Below are 14,152 nucleotides of genomic sequence, written 5' to 3'. Positions count from 1 at the left end.
GAAGACAGAAAACACCAGGCTAGCATAGCAGCATCAAAAAACCAAAAAACCAAAACCAAATCCCCACCCTCAAAAACTGCTTCAAAAGAATTTTCGTTACAGAAAAGTAGGCTTGGTGTCCCTTCCCCCAACCATCCTGAAAGCAAGAAGTGTTGCTAAGATTACTGTGCTCTGCCTTGACAGCGCAATCTCTAGGGACTTTGCTTTTCAGCACCCCCTTTGAAAGCTTTGTCTGCATGAGGGCCATCGCAGCTCCCACAAGTATCAGGTAACTGAGGGAAGAACTGATGGATATGGGAAGGGGGTGGGGTGAGAGAGAAGCATTGTAAAACAAAGGCTAAGACCAGACTATTTGGAAGAGCAGGGAAAGGGAAGACGGACTATCCACCCTGTGTCACATTTACAGACGCACTAATCTGCCAATGAGCTCTCTAGCACTCCAGTAATAATAATCATAAGCATAAACTAACTGAAGTAACTCCATGGGTTGGAAAGATGCCAGCTATTACATCTAAGCCACCTTTATCTTCAATCCTAACTTGAGAACAAGAGCCATTAAAACATCTTCTCCTCCCCCAGCTCTACTCCGAGATATTATTATCCAGGCTGTATCTTTCAAAATTGCCATTTAGCCAGCCACATCCAAACTCACAGAATGATTCAAAGGCAAAACAAAACACCCCGCCCCTCCCCCCCCAAAAAAAAAGCTGAGGAAAAATAAGAAAAAAATATTAAAAGTAAAAAGTATAGTAATAACTATGAGATAATAAATGTAACATCTTTCTGGTAAGTAGAACAATAATAGAACAAATAAAAACTCTCCATGAAGGGTTTTGATGCTTTGCCATAGAAGCTGTGTATCGTAAGGTTTATTTCTTCTTAATTGTATCTGAGCTCAGTCACAATCTGCTCATTTGTGGTCTGCAGCGCTTAACACCTTTTCTTTAATAGAAACCAAAATACAGTTCTGAGAGTATACTGCTACAAGGTGCAAGTGTAAGGCAGACCTCAAATTCCTTAAGAGGAGAGGGAAAAAAAAAGCAGCAGGAAAAAAAAAAAAAAAAAAAAAGAGTTGAAGCAGATTGCTTTCTCACGACTGGACACAGCATGCAGCCTCTGAATGAAAACCTAGTTTGTGATGGACACCGGCTTGGAATATAGCCTAAATATGTTTCATATTCAAAGCAGACTAGGATTCCATTTCGTTCACTGATAACTGTGGGAAAATGCTTCCAAAAGTAAGCAAAGCTGGGCAAGCCGAGACATGCACCCAAACTTCTATGCAGAGGTTCCATTGGCCCAAACCATTTTTGGTTAATATTTCATGAAAGTTACATGTTATTTGTTACTATTCTAGACAAAGTCCGTCAACTTGAAAGAAACCCTGAAAATAAAGTAAAACACAACATGATCATTTAACACTGTTTAAAGCAGATTTAAGAAGTCCTTACACAAGACAGAGGTTAAAAAAAAAAAAAAACAAAACAAAAAAAACCCACCAAACCAAACAAAACCAGAATAGAACTCCCAAGCCATATTACAGATACAGATTGCACTATCTTGGGTGCTTCCTCACTGGTTTAATTACCAACATTGAGAAGCACAAGCACAACATGTTACTGCAAGCTTGAAAAAAAATATTATGATATAGAGAACGAATTATGGCAACTAGCACTACTTCCAATAAAGTTAAGGATGTTTTCCTTTCGGCCTTGCATAATTGTTTTGGAAGATATTTTGTCTAAACTCATAGCAACAGTTCCCGGTTGGTTCTCAGGACTGTTTACCAACACACCTAGCCCTTAAGGAAAGGAAAGGCTGAATCCTAGCTTTAAGTGCTACTGTTGCTAGATACTTGCGTGACCACTTTCCAACACCACACACAGGAGTTTGTTTAAAGAGAGGAGACGCTTCTTCTTAACTGGATGGAAACAAAATACGGGGGGAATAGACCTACCCTAGCAATTCCCTTGTTTCTATGTGCCCCCTCTCACCTCATCTGAATATTTTAAATGAAGAATCCCTGTCCTGAAAAGGGATGATACAAAGAATGGCAGTTTAATCTCTTGGCTCTGTCCCTCTCAGCACGGGGCAATGAAAGGACAAGACTTAGCGTTCAAGATGGGACACTTCTAAACAAAAGACACACAGACACCCACAGCCCCACAACAACAGTAGCAAGCCCCCCTCAACAATCCAACTATTGCATACCTCTAGCCAATTCCCGCCCTTTCCCCCCCAAAAAAAAGCAGTTCTGTGCAAAGACTGCACTGTTGAGATTTTTTAAAAGTGCATATCATCCCCACTCTATAGATCAACAACTCAGATATCTCAGGAATGACTACTTACAGCGTGGAGGTTTAAGTTTTCCCATGCCCATAGGTGACCTCTGCCCATCTTTGAATAAATATATATATCCAGACACAAGAATTCCACCATCATGCACCTTATTCCATCAAAGCAATGTCCTAGGCAACAAGGCAGCAGTGAACTTTCCAGAGTCACACCCAATTAGCCACTGTAAACCTGAGCTTGACCAGAAGGCAGGGATTCTGGCTTGAGAGGAAAGGCAGCTTGAAAGGAACAGCAAGCCGGCACACTTTGCAGAACATCCACAGTCTGATCAGCCCAGAAGACTGAAAGGCAGCATGGTCAAACTTAAGCTTAACTCACAGGAGTTTTGCTATCAGAGCATGGAAACAGTTAAGTTCACACTCCAATAAACAAAGAAAGCACCAATGTGCAAGGGCTATTTTCCTCAATGACAAGACACCACGATTTAGTCTTGATCCATTGATAATACAACTCAAGAAAGACTTTGAAGACCCTGAAATCCGTCAGAAACTGTCCGTTTTAAGGGTCTGAAAGGGCAATGCAACCTCTTTTCTGATTATTTAAATAAAATACTAGCAGCTCCAGGTAAGCAGAAGGTGTTTAAAGCTCTTAGCTTGATTACCTTCTTCCCTCCCTTCATCCAGACATCCACCCAAAAGAGATGTTTTTGTACTTTGGCTTCTAAAGGCATTCTGTGAGTCAGTGGGACAGAGCAAGATTAAAACATCAGGCTCATTAGTGAAAGGACTGCCTCCTTTTTGAAGGAGGTTGCAACTAGTCAAACTTCTTTCCCTCCTATCCTTGTGGTTAAACCATGCAAGAGCTTTGCTGAGCATGTGAAACCATGACTAGACAAATGCAGTGGGAAGTTTGCATTCTGAATGCTGTGCCTGCTCCTCCTCTGCCAAACAAGGAGAGCAGGTTAAGCCCAGCAATGTTCTCCTCGCACTCTGCCAGCCACGCACAGCTGCGAAGACCAGTTTGAGAATGGTGCTCGCACCCTGCCTGCATCCTGGGGTAGAAGGCTAGGAGACTGGCACGCTGTCACAGCAGGCCACAGCAAATTGCCAAGAGCTCTGGCAATCCCTCCTCCCTTCAGCTGGAAGAGGGTGAGATAGGGAAGAGGGAAACTGAGGCACTATTTCAAAGCGCGCAAGGGCCAGGGAGGAGGGCATCTCTGAGCAGAGTTAAGGCTAGTCACAAAACCACTTCCTCTAAACGTCAGCAGGACTCTCACTTGGGTACCCCTTTCCACATGACAAGTCACGATGATGCTATACAGATGCGTCACAACGTCATGCCATGGTCAGCCAGTCAACTTTGACAACAGAATATTCCTTCAAAGGAGCTGAAGACAACTGGTTCCTCATCCAGAGGAGATATGGATGTATTTGGGAAAAGGAGGGAAACAACCTAACCCTCTTAACCCTGTGTCGAATGCAACACCATCAGGAAGCTCTTCTTTGGGCCAGCCTACATAAGAATAAGGCAACACCCTGTAAAGCTGTTACTCTCTCAACCCTGCGTATATAAACAAAGTCTAAGCTGTAACGATCTCATGCCTCAGAGTCCATGGCCAAGAGCTAGGTTGAACCTCAAGCAGGCAGCCCAGCCAAGAGCCTCATCAGAATATGCCCACATGAAAACAGAGCACGCTGTTCCTTTAGTCTTCATTTTGAGTAGTTCCTTCACAGCTGTTAGTGCCGGTAAACACTTCATTGCCACATAAAGGAGAAGACATGAAAACAAATTTAACTATATTAGCAGCTTCCAGGAGAGACTTTCCCCCCCATTCTGCCTTGGCACAAGCCAAGCCAGTAACTGAAGTCAAGACCTCTGCGATACAGCTGCCACCCTCCTGCCAAACGATGAAGGACACAGAAGTACCACTATCCCAACTATGCATACGCTCAAGCGTCCAGCAAACCAGGCTGATCTCTGATCTGGCAAGCCTGCTGGAATAATGAGTATCCTGTGAATACATAATGTGCTGAAGTTGCCATTGTGTGAAGTAAGTCCATGGTTTGTCTGGGAGCCGAGCAATGCTGAGTCTACTGCTGCTTCCTGTTGCTTGTCCTGTATTAGCATTATTTTTGGATAGGCCCCATTATGTTCTGTAATCCTCACTGCAGTCAGTATGGCCACACTATTGTTCTTGGTTAATATTAGCAGTCAATGCCTCTGTCTGGGTGGCCGGACAACAATGTATTCCAATCAGAAAACTAGCATGCATTAACTGAACAATGTACTGGGATAGAGCGGGGAGACTTGGGGTCCTCACTCCTCCCCTCCTTTAAAAAAAAGAAAAGAAAAAAGTATAGCATCTCTTTTTTTCTTTTTTCTTTCTTTTTAACCTAAGGATTTTAAGTGATCTCAGCCACCAGAGTGAATCGTATGACAACAGCATTTTAATTAGCACCTTATCTCGTTACAGAGTTATTTTCTCACAGAGCCCCACTTGTCAAAGACTAGCAGGTAGGCCAAGATGTCAATGGTTGCTTTCAACCTTCCCCAACAAGCAGATTACCTGCTCTTATCAGTCCCCCTACCTGTTTAAAGCATCCCACTGATAATTAAATGCACCAGTTACAAAAGGGTGGCAAGGTTAATAGAGAGAATACCTAGTAGCCAGCCAAGCAAAACAGTCAGGTTCACATAGAGCAAGCCTGAACAAGAAGCCTTTCTACTTATTTACCTAAGTGCATAAGAACTGGGTTGAGCTGGTAAAGGACTCTGGATGTTTGACTATTTACAAACCACTTTAACCACTTCTATCCACATTTTACAGTTTCTTCTGAATACTACAAGAATAATGAGTGTAATTTATGCTGCAGAATAGTGACCACAGAACTATGAGCTCCACAGACCAACAAGAAATGAACGCAACACCTTCTAGTTTTGACATCTTTCCCCATGTTAAGGCATATGGGTTACCAGCTAAACTGTGTCAATTAACATATAAAACTTCTATTCACCAGCAGAAATGCAAAGTCAAGTTTAGTTTGAATTCTCAAAATCAATCTGTCGTTAGTATTATCCACAAAGAAATACTTTTAAGAACTGTAGTTTAGGGTTTTCGCATGTACCACAGGGCATCAGACTTAAGAACTGAAGTTGGAATAAGTGCCATGTATGAGAGTGCAAGCCTCTTGTATGGCATATCTTCTCACTTAATTAGCTAAGGCCCAACTTTTCTAGCTTCAGAACTAGTTTACTTCTATTCCATCCTTCAGTCCGCAATGAAGCCCTAAGTTTCCTTGAGTTAACTAGAATTTTAAGCATAAAGCATCAATTTTATGCAATTCATTTTCAGACATGCAGACTTCCAGCTGCATAAACAAGCTGACAGTGCTAGATGTATGTAGTCTGAGAAAGTTTAGGAATAAGCTTCAACGCCAGGCCCAATCCAGCTGCCACTGAAGTTAAACTGGAGCAGGCCTTTAATATAACAAGAACAAAAATTCTGGGAGCAGGCAGGATGAGGATTTATTTTTAGACATATTATGGTAATATAGTCAAATGGATTTACCAGGAAGATGAAGTTCTGAACTGACTGGAACATAAATAACTCTTAAGAACATGTAAGAAGCCCAAAACCTCCAAACAGATGCATCACTTCTCTGCAGTCCTGGGAAAAAACAGCCTTGTGGATGCTAATTATGCTTCAGATGTCACTTAATACTCTCAGCTCCGTTTTGGATAGTAATCCTAGGCAAAACATTCCACTTTGAGTGCTGAAGATTTGTTCTTAAATTATTAGTCAACAATAAATGACACAGTGTGGATTTGATTAATACGCATTTTGTTGTTATAAAAATTTCTTCTCATCAGCCCATGCTCCAAGATGACTTATCACACATTCTTTAAAAAAGGCTTGAACAATATCTATCATTTGCTTCTACAAGTTTTCAAAAAGTTAACTAGAGGGAGGGAAAACAAAATCAAAAAACAAGCTTTAGTTTTATGACTGTGACCTACTGTTTTGTTTTGATTTTTTTTTAAAAAAAAAAAAGGCACTTGAATGAAGTGATTTTTTTCTCTTGGATTCAAAAGACTGTTACTTTAATACCAGCTGCAGATCAGTGTTTTGGAAGCCTCTCTGTGTCAAGACCAGGGGAAAAAGTTCACGAAGCTTAAAAAACACTAAAGCTCTTTCATTATCTCATTCTAGCCAGAAAAAACAATACCTACCCAGAAAACGTATTTTATGTCTTCAGGAACCAGTAGCAGTAAGATTTGTCATTAAAAAAAGGAAAGGCTGACTATTCTATTTTTTAGAGTAAGGTTGATATAAGATGTTCAAAACTCTCTTTAATTGTATTTTATGCTAAATTCATTTAGATGCTGGAGGGTTTTTTTCCACCTCAGTAGTTTCCTGGTGTGTTGGTGCAATTGGCCCCAATATTAAATAATTACAAGGATCATAATTTCAGGATAAACAAGCCGTTTGAAATTGGAGCTATGCATACCAAAGGAATTGCCAAGTTTGACCTCCTTCTTACTCACAGTCTCGCCAAACCCCCAAAAGATCTTTCTTTACATAAAAGCAAACTTTAGTGCTAAGCTTTGCTTAGTTAATTCATGCACAGCTCCCTTAAGGTATACCACACATCACACTCTGGATTCTTTAAGAAAGGCAAGAGATTTGATTTATGTCCGTGAAGAGCATGTGTCTACCATGAAACAAAACTTGTTGAGACAGACTTTGACAAGTGGGACATGGAAATTCTTTTGTTCCATACTTTTCTATATGGCTTCATAAGCCAAGTTTGCCTGTCAAGAAAGTCACTCATCTCAAAATGAATACAAGAAGCAAGACTACGTGTATTTTTTTTTAATCATCATCATTATTATTATTATTGTTTCAATTTACTGAAGAATTGCTAGCTACTGCAGGGGCAGCTTTCTGATGCACTCTAGTTCCTTTATGCTGGTCTGCTGCCCTGTTTCCTAGCAACTTACTCAAACCTCCCATCACTTAAATTAATTTACAGCCCACCATCTCCACACCCATTACTCACAGGGGTGCATATCAAAACTGACAAGAGCAAACCGCATAAGTTATTAATAAGACTCTGACACTTCAAATCTACATTACGACTACAAGTCAAATCTAACAATACATTTAAAGCACCCCATTCTCTTTTCTTCCTCTCTTGCATGATGGATAAACACCTCTAATGGAATATAACTATTTTTCACATATGGCATAAGGGGGCAGCTTGACATGGGAAGATACTTTTTTTTTTAAATTTTGTTTTAAAAGTAATCAAGGCAACACGACTTCTTAATGTTACTGACTCAAGCTGGAACATCCAAGAAAAGCCTCCCTCAGACAGTAGAACACAAACAATACATATTCAGAGATGAGTATGAATTTTCAAGTGCAATATGATTAACATTTCAGTCTAGCTCCTATTACCTTTACTGTAATTTTCAGGTGGATGTATTCAAAGACAACTCTCATGATTAGCCATATTGGTAAATGGAATGCTAGTCTCAAGCTTTTACAAAAGCCAACAGTATTCACCCATCTAAAGAGATTTTTTTTTAAGTTCTGAAATTTCGACATCAGATTTGAATTGACTAATTAAGTTTACTACTTTATCTGTAGAACTTTCAAAATGCCTAAAATGATTTGTGTACACAATTTTAGTACAAATAAGAGCTTTGCCACATTAGATATTCTTTTGTTCAAATGCCATTTGAAAGTCACAATGGCTAGCATAAAAGCTGTGTCCTATGAAGTTAAAGCTGGGAGGCAGCCTTGATAATTGCAAACAGACTATCACCACAATCTCAAAAAGTGCATTTCTGTATGGGAATACGCAAGAGTTTATTCCAAAAATTCCAGTCTTAGGAACCAGAGTGTCTGAAGTTGTCGAGTTTTACACATTTCTAAGGCTGCAGTGGAGCTTTGCTGCTGCTGCTCTAGGATTCCGGTACTCAATTAGATTCAGCAGGACAATAGAAGCATTTCTTTTACTAAGATATAGGCAAGCTTAAGAAACTTCTCCCAGGGTCCCCACCCCCGCAAACCCACCCTCTACACACAGATTTCCCTTCCCAACTCTATGAAGAGAGGGGTTGTTAAAAGGAACATGTTCAGTTTTCACATCATTTTTATGTATGTTCAGATTCAAGGCACTCAAATTACTGGGAGCAGGGTAAGGGGCTAGTTAAAAAAAAAATCCTTGATGAACCTGACTTTTCTGAAAAAAGTCAAAATCTGCAACACAAGCGCTGCAGCCATTGGCAGAGCTTCAAATACCTCAGAGTTTTACAGAGCCCTTTATCCCTTTGATGGCATATTTGATAACAGTTTTATCTCATTTCATGTTAGAAAGAAAAAGAAAGAAAAGAGTAAGAAAGAAAGGAAGGACTTGTACTTCCAACAGAAAATACTTTTGTTTACTCTGCTATTGTACTTTGTAATACTATCTCCTTAAAAATGCAGACTTGATTTCACCCTTGTGCCTCTCCAGCCCTCAATACTCCAGAAGTCACAACTGACAGAGGAGGCAGGTAGGAGGCAGCACAGGACATTTCAAGAACACATGGCCGCCTGCAGCACTTGGCCGTACGACTACAAAGTGGGTGTCTACACTACCACAGAAGAAGGAATGCTTTTGGGGCGGGCTTTCCCCCAAAAAAGTCCAGGCCCTCCCAGCAACCAGTCCTTATCTGACTAGGAAGGGCCAAGCTTTGGAGGGAGCGGAAAGTCTACGCATGCTTCCACCTCGCCAGCAGTGATAGTGACAGAGGATAGGAAACAAGACTCACCCCTCCCCTGCGTGCACGTAAGAGTCCTCCTCCTCTCACAAAAATGACCTTAGGCATCTAGGTTAGGTTGACTGGATTTTCAAAACTGCTGAGCATCAACATATCCCAAGGCAGTCGGTGGGAAATTGTCTGCTCAGCGCCTTTGGGAAGGGGAGGGGGGAAAAACAGTTTTGTTTCCTAGGTGATCTCTAAATACAAGTTTTAGGAGCATAAATTCGGGAGTTTTCAGCTTTCATACCATAGCATCCCAGAGAGCCACCTCGAAAGACAGACTGTTGTGTGTGCATAAGAGCCCCCCAGATCAGTCACCCTCAGTTTTTGCTTGCCTGCCTGCCGCGCTGCTGGGCACAAAACAAAGTACCACCTGCCATCCAAGGCCATGGCAGTCTTCTATGTCCAGAAATCCTATGGCCCTGGAGCCTGCATCTGTGGGTCTGTCCTGGGTGATGGCTGTTTTGGAAAGATGGTCCTCAGTTTCTGTGCAGCAAGTAGAGGACTCCTCTGCAGAGCTGCCCATATCAAAGCTTCAACCCTCTTGAGTACCCCAGAAGAAACAAGCAGCACTGAAGTCTAAGCGAGTGTTCTTGACATGACAACAACAAAGCATGCTTTAGCTAATGAAGGTGTCACCCATCCTCCATCTCACTGCTCTACAAGGCTGACCAGTATTTGCTAGAGTGGGTAACGCTGGGAAAGCCCCACCTCCTTGAGCCATCGAGTTTTGCGCACAACTAGAGGGAAGCCAGAATCTATGGACCGCAGAGGCAAGCAGCCAGGAAAAGGTGTGCTGTGGGGAAGAGTGGGTGAAATGGACCAAAAGCTAAGGCCAGGTTTTTGTCAGATTTTAGCTTTTAGAGTCCACAAGTACCTCAAAACATAGCAAGCTTCCCAGGGAAGCTGGCAACTAGTTCACCGAGAGCAGCAACAGCAGCTCCCATCAACACCAAGCAGTGCAGTGAGACTTCCCCTTGGGAGAAGCAGGAAGCCTTCCCAAACACGCTCCAGGGAAGGAGGCCAGCTATGACACACACTTTTCACACGGGATCCCTCTACAGCCCCTAACCCACTGCTCTTTTGGCTTAAACCCAAGACTTCACTAGTTGGGGAGAAAAAAAAAAAAAAAAGAAAAAAAAAAAGAAAAAAAATGAACTTCTGACCTTCTAAGTCTCAAGAGACTTATTCATGCTGTAAAGTGCAGAGATACTGGGTTTGCTTCCCTGACCCATTTAGATCCCCCTCACTGCACATCTGACTTTCAAATTTAACAGGCTGTGCATTGTGAGCCCCAGGGAACAAAAACAAAAACACCACCACATTTTACTCATTTCTGTGCTGCGGATTGCCGACGCTCTTGCCAAGATGCCTGCTCCCTCCCCAATCCTGGTCCTTCTCCCCCTGTGCGACAAGTTAAAGCTCAGCTCACTATGGCCATCTCAAACAGGACTGTCCAACAGAGGCAGAGCCAGAGCAGGCCACGCACTCACCGGCCAGGCGAAGCTGAAAGGGATAACAATCCGGTTCTTCTCATTATTCCGGCTGTACTTTAAATTGAAGGTATTTCCTCCGATGACGGGAGTGGATTTGGATCCAAAGCTGCAAGGACCGCCAGCAGTGACCCGCGATTGATACTCCTTCAGGCAAACTTTAAAATAGGTATCACACTCGTCTCTGGTGCATTTTCTATCTCCTGGGTTTCGGGTGCCATCACAGCAATTTCCATTTTGCAGTTCACCATTCACATTTTGCATGGATAAGATCTCCAACTCAAACTGTCCTGACGCTAAAGTCACCTGTTAATCCCAAGAAAGAACCGGAGGAGAAAACAAAAAAAAAAAAAACAAGAAACAAGAAACAGACAGTTACCTCACTTTTTTCCCAAATGCAATCTACAACAACTCTGCAGACAGGAGAAAGTAATTTTAAGTGTGCTTTCAAGAAGCACAAGCATAATATTAAAAGAAAAAAGAAAAGCAACCCCTCCAAGCTTTTCTCTATCAGACATCCATGAGAAAGGCTCATAAATCACCCCAACCAAACAGTGCCATTAATGCTAAAAAAGAACGTTAAGTGCCAACTCCAAAAAACACTGTGTGCGTGAGGAAGGCTTCTACATCGTTAGGAAATAAAACTAGACCAAACCAAGACCGCACAGGCAAGGGCAAACCCAACAAAATGATATAGCTAAAGCACCCTGGAAAAGCAATCCATCTGCCTTCTCCGAGGTGCAACTTAGACGAGGAAAATAGCCTCCCCGCTCAAGGCTGCCCAGCTGAGATTCAGACCTTGCTCATTAGTCACCCCAAGAGTACTGCAATTAGCCCTGGTTTAAAAAAAAAAAAAAAAAAAGAAAAAAAAGAAAAAAGGAAAAAAAAAGTAATTTCAAAAAAAAAAAAAGCAGCGGTTTATATAATTGCATTTTTTATTCCCGGAGAATTAAGTCTTGCTGCAAGGAGGACTTCTGCGTTTGCCATCTCCGCAGAAAAGTTAGCAGCAACACCATTCTCGCTGGAGGAGCTTTGCAAAAGCGCCTTGTGCACCACTAAAGGTTTGGGTTTTTTAAAAGCCATCTACCGCAATCACTGCGGGAGCCGCGTTTCGCAGAAAAGCGGCAAAATTACTGCAATCCGCTCTGCGCGGCGGACTCGAGAGACCAATTCCAGCTCCCTGAAGTTTCCCCTCTCCCTCCCTCCCTCCCCTCCCGCGAAGGGCTGCAGCCCGCGAGGACGCGCGGTGCCCAGGTACGTACCTTTGCCCGCAGCCCCAGCAGGACCAGGAGGAGGACGAGGGAGCACGCCGCCGCGGCTGCCCGCCGGGGCGCACGCATGCCGCCGCCGCCGCCGCCGCCGCGCTGCCCGCCCGCCCGCCTGCAGGCCGCCGCCGCCGCTCGCTCCGGGACGGGACGGGGAGGGCCAGGAGGGGAGGAGGAGGCGCCGCCGCTGCTGCCCGCCGCCGCCGCCGCCCCGCTCTAATATACCGCGCCGGCCGCGGCGCGCACCCGCGCCGAACAACGCCGCTTTTCAAGCGCTTTCAATAGCGCCCCGGTCTTCAATGCAAAGCAGCCCAGCCTCCTTTTATTCTCCTTATTCTCTCGCCTCCCTCTTTTCTTTCCCTTTTCTTTTCTCTCTTTTTTTTTTTTTTATTATTGCGATTATTATCCCGATCCTTTTATTTCTTTCAGGTCGCCGGCCACCGCGCGGTGGAGGCGCGGCGAGCCCCCCGCCCCCCCGAGACACACACGCGCACACACACACACACGCGCACACACACGCACATGCAGCACACACACCGCCCGGGAGCCGGCCGCCCGTCTGGGAGCCCCGCCGCCGCTCGGCTTCATCTAGCCCACGGCAGCAGGCGGGGAGGCCGCCCGCCCGCGCATGCGTCCATCCATATGCATGAGGGAGGAAGGAGGCGGGGGAAGGAGGAGAAGGGGGGAAGGAGAGAAATGGTAGGAGTAGGGGAAGGCAGGTACTGGGAGGAGAGGAGGAGGAGGCGGAGAAGAGGGTGCAGAGAGGAGGGCGCAGAGAGGAGGGCTAGCTGGCCGCGGGCGGGAGCGAACCGCGGGCGGCGGCTGCTCCTCCTGAGGGAGGTGGCGGGCCCCGGCCCCAGGCCGCCCCGAGGGTCGCAACCTTCTGCGCCGCCCCGCCTCCCCCGGGAAGTCCCGCTCCGCAGGTGCCTCCCGGGCTACCTGGAGCAGCACCCTGCTGCGGCCTCGCTGAGGCGGCCTGGGAACGGCGGGCGGGCGCGTTCCCTCGGCGGCGCCCGCGGCTGAGGCAGCGCCGCGCGGAGGAGAGGGCTTTTCCCGCCCGCCGCTCGCTGAGGGGACGTGCGGCTCCTCCCTGCCCGGGAGCGGAGCGGGAGTCGCAGCCCTTTCCTCCTCGCCTCCTCGGGGCTGGTTGAAGGAAAAATGAAGCCTTTGGGGTCGCTTTTGCAGTGAAAACTTCCCCTGCCCTCGGCCGGCGGCAGCCGCCCGCCTTCCCGCCTCGCGTTACCTGAGGCAGCGCAGCCGTTACGGGGCGGGGGGCGCGCGCGCGCTCGTGGCGCGACCGTTGAGGGACCGTTGAGGGACCGTTGAGGGGGCGGCGGGGCTGCTGAGGTGACGGCGCTCCCCAGGAGCGGGTTTTCGCTCTCTGAGGTGAAAGGAAGGACGGGCGGCCCGGTCTTTGAGGTAGTGGCCGCTGCTCTGGCCAGCGGCTCTCCTGAGGGGAAGCGGAGGAGGTAGTCACCAAGTTGTCCCCTTCTTAACGCGAGGCCGCACCGCGAAGGATCTCCCGTGGTTCCAGAGGGAAAGAGCTGGAAGTGGGGTGCATCCCTCAGCTACAGCTCCAGGCTGATTAGTCCAGGGAAGACAGCGCTGCCTGGGTGCAGAGGCTCCGTCAGGCTCACCTGCTCCCGGTGCTGGAGACGCACGTCCCGGCTGCCCAACTTCCAAGTGAGTGCTGGGGTTTGTCAGACACATCCTTTCAGGGGCAGGGTCCGGAGGCACGTAGCCAGGTGGTTACCTGTGGGACTCCTTGCCACAGGACACTGAGAAGCCCAACAGTTTGCACAGTAGCAAAAAGTGTTCAGACAAGCTCCCAGAGAAAAAGCCATGAATCAAAGGGCATTGAATGAAAAAAAAAAAAATCACTAACTTTCTGTCTGGTTTGGGAAGTCTCTGAGCCGCTGATCTGGAAGTTGGGCAAGCGTGCTGGGAACTGTCACTGCATCACTGTCCCTTTCTTCCTGAGGCGCTGGAGACAGGAACCTGGCCTACATGACATTTGGTCTGACCCAGAACGGCTATTCTTATGTTCCTATCTCCTATTCCACCCTGATCTAACACAGTAGATGTGTGAATGTCTATTTTATACACCAGAGTCAGTGATATAGAGGAAAACAAGATTTCTGACCTAATTTTATCTCCTTTGTTTTCATTTCCTATGGCAAAATCAAACTGCATGCTTGTTCTTGGCTGTGGTAAGGTCCATCCTGTTACAGAGTGTCTAAGGCTGTGAAGCTGACAGTACTTGTGCTCCTAACACTAGAACCATGC

The 14,152-nt window shown here is 45.6% G+C and overlaps 1 protein-coding gene across 1 annotated transcript in view; it reads right to left on the bottom strand.

The window, feature by feature from the left end:
• The window catches only part of JAG1 (jagged canonical Notch ligand 1), a 38,315-nt gene extending 24,391 nt beyond the window's left edge, over positions 1–13,924 (bottom strand). The window contains exons 1-2 of the mRNA XM_075147723.1: positions 11,864–13,924; positions 10,602–10,907 (exon numbers count right to left, since the gene is read on the bottom strand). Of these exons, the coding sequence (XP_075003824.1) occupies positions 10,602–10,907; positions 11,864–11,941 (384 nt within the window). The 5' untranslated portion in view covers positions 11,942–13,924. The remainder of the gene's footprint in view (positions 1–10,601; positions 10,908–11,863) is intronic.
• Between the last annotated feature and the right edge of the window lie 228 nt (positions 13,925–14,152).

Source organism: Calonectris borealis, chromosome 3 (genome assembly GCF_964195595.1).
Source record: "Calonectris borealis chromosome 3, bCalBor7.hap1.2, whole genome shotgun sequence".
In the NCBI taxonomy this organism is placed as follows: domain Eukaryota; kingdom Metazoa; phylum Chordata; class Aves; order Procellariiformes; family Procellariidae; genus Calonectris; species Calonectris borealis.
The sequence above is the reverse complement of the archived record's forward strand: the minus strand, read 5'-3'. Positions and strand labels throughout refer to the sequence as shown.